The following is a 2,567-nucleotide window of genomic DNA, read 5'->3' as shown; positions in this document are numbered from 1 at the left end:
AGGCACTCCAGTGATAGCTATTTTTTCCTTCGGAAGTACCCCAGAAGAAATTAGAAAAATGCTTCTCCATGAGTTTGGTTACACTTTTAGGGGGATTCAAAAAAGATAAATTATATATGGGAAGCAATTGCAGAACACGTTTAGTAAGGATAAGCTTGCCCCCACAGTATTAGACAACATACCATCGAACAAAGTAGTATTTTTCCTTCCTTGATAAATAGGACACCCCAGGTAGTTGAAAGGGAAGCTTTTATCCATAAATCCTGAAGCATTTCTGATCCTGTTAATCTTGTTAGCTGAGGTGTTAGGAGCAGTGATGAAAAACCTTTTTGCTTTATTAACTTTCTGGACGCATTCTCATACCTCCTAGTCACATTCTTGATAAGCTTAATGGTCTTATTGTCCCCTCCACTAAATATAACAATATCATCGGCATAAGCTAGGTGGTTAATAATGGGGCCTTTACGGTCCATAGTGAAAGGAGTGAAGTTGGTCATACCAATGAGACTGTTAAGAGATTTGGATAAAATTTCAGCTCCAATAATGAAAAGAGATGGGGATAAAGGATCCCCTTTTTTGAGCCCTTGAGAAGAGGTGTAAAAGTCTTTTCTAGCACCGTTAATAATGATAGAATACCATACATCATCAACCAGTCTAAAGATTAGGTCAATCCATTCTTCATTAAAACCAAACTTCCTCATAACTGCCATAAGAAAGTTCCATGACATTCTGTCGTATGCTTTTGCCATGTCGAATTTCATAATGATGTTTCCACCAATGTTAACCTGTTTAATATTCTAGACAATCTCTTGAGCAAGCAGAACATTTTCAGTAATAATTCTCCCTTTGATGAAGCCGCTTTGATACTCAGATATGATCTTGTTAAGCAAGGGGTTGAGCCTTCTAGATAGAATTTTAGAAACAATTTTGCAGGAGAAATTACTCAGACTAATTGGCCTGAGGTCAGAGAAAACCATAGGCGATTCCACTTTTGGTATAAGAACCAAACAAGTATGTGAATAAACTTTGGTAAGCCTTCTAAAATTCTGGACAAAATCCTGCACATCATCTTTGATAATATTCCAACATTTGTGATAAAAGGTCCCATTGTAGCCATCTGGCCCTGCTGAGCTAGAAGAACTCATTCTAAACACAGCTTCCTTGATCTCCTCATATTCAGGTATGGTACTAAGGTTGGCATTGTCCTCCTCAGTAATGTAGTTGGGGATGTAGTTAAGAATGTCTTGATCTCTCAAAACATGATGCAAGTTGAAAGGTGTTGGAAGTGATGGACCGCAGCTTTAGCAATGTTATCTTCCCCTTGGATCCAGTTGTCTCTATATTTCTTAATTCGATGAAGCTGAAGTTTTCTTGTCCTATCTCTGATCACACTATAAAAATAAGTGCCATTGGAGTCTCCATCCTCAAACAATCTGATTTTAGCTTTCTGTTTCAGCAAGGTGTCTTGCATTCCTAGCCACCTGATATACTCGGCATGCCCTTTGTTCAACTCTTCTCTGGATTGAGTATTATTGTTGAGAAGGTCAAGTTCATCCAGTTCTTGCATGTTTACTTCCCAGATGTTGACTTGATCGAAAATATTACCAATGACTTCTTTAGACCAGTAGGTAAGCTTCCTACTTAAGAGCTTCAATTTCTGTTGTAGCTTCCACATAGGATTTCCAGTAATCTGAGTGCGCCATACTTCTTCTACCAACTGCAAGAAATCTGGTTCATCTGACCAAAAATCAAGGAATTCAAAATATTTGATCCCATGTTGGCTATTATAGCTTTTAACAAGAAGAGGTCGATGGTCGGAGCCAGTTCTAGCTAGATGCCTTACCATGTTATGTTGAAAAGGTTGAGACCATTGATCGTTAATGAACCCTATCAAGTCTATTCCAAATTCTTTTTCTCGACTCCCAATTTTTATACCATGTGAACTTAGGGCTAACATACCCCAATTCTACAACTTCACATTCAGCCATACAATTGCTAAAATCAAGACTTTTATACATTCTATGAGGTCTACCCCCTTTCTTCTCACCAGGGTCCAAAATAATATAAAAATCACCACCGATGCACCATGGCCCAGTAATCTGACCGTGAACCAATTCCAGACTACACCACAAATTTTTCCTTTCAATTACAGTGCATTTTGCATAGACTGCAGTAAGAAAGAGATTGCAATTGGTATTGGCATGATTAATCTAGATAGTAATCTATTGGTCGTCATTAGCAATAACACTAGTCTGATAATTACCAGACCACATAAACCAAATTTGACCATTAGTGTTGGAGATACAATGTTGTAAGCCAATATACTTCATGTACCTTTCAATTTTGTTCATGGTGATGAAAGGTTCTAGGATAGCAACGAGTTCCACCTTGTTAATGATTATAAGACTTTTTAGCCTTTTAATGTCATTTTTAGAGTCCATACCTCTGATATTCTAGAAGATGGTGTTAATCATGAAAGAAAAACCATTAGGGGGATTAGTTTTTGTTCCTTCCATCACCTAGAAGGCTAGCCTTGGCTTTGTTCTTCTTCCCATTTTTTTGTTTCT

The 2,567-nt window shown here is 37.7% G+C and overlaps 1 protein-coding gene across 1 annotated transcript; it reads right to left on the bottom strand.

Annotated features, from left to right (window-relative positions):
* Window positions 1-797: 797 nt before the first annotated feature.
* Window positions 798-1,846, bottom strand: LOC107762629 (uncharacterized). The gene is made up of 2 exons (XM_075223957.1): window positions 1,295-1,846; window positions 798-1,208 (listed from the first exon to the last, which is right to left on the bottom strand). Exons 1-2 carry the CDS (start codon window positions 1,844-1,846, stop codon window positions 798-800), a joined length of 963 nt encoding a protein of 320 aa, XP_075080058.1.
* Window positions 1,847-2,567: the final 721 nt, after the last annotated feature.

This window comes from Nicotiana tabacum, chromosome 10 (genome assembly GCF_000715075.1).
Source record: "Nicotiana tabacum cultivar K326 chromosome 10, ASM71507v2, whole genome shotgun sequence".
Taxonomy (NCBI): Eukaryota; Viridiplantae; Streptophyta; class Magnoliopsida; order Solanales; family Solanaceae; genus Nicotiana; species Nicotiana tabacum.
Note: the sequence above shows the minus strand (reverse complement) of the source record. Positions and strands in the feature narration are given on the sequence as shown.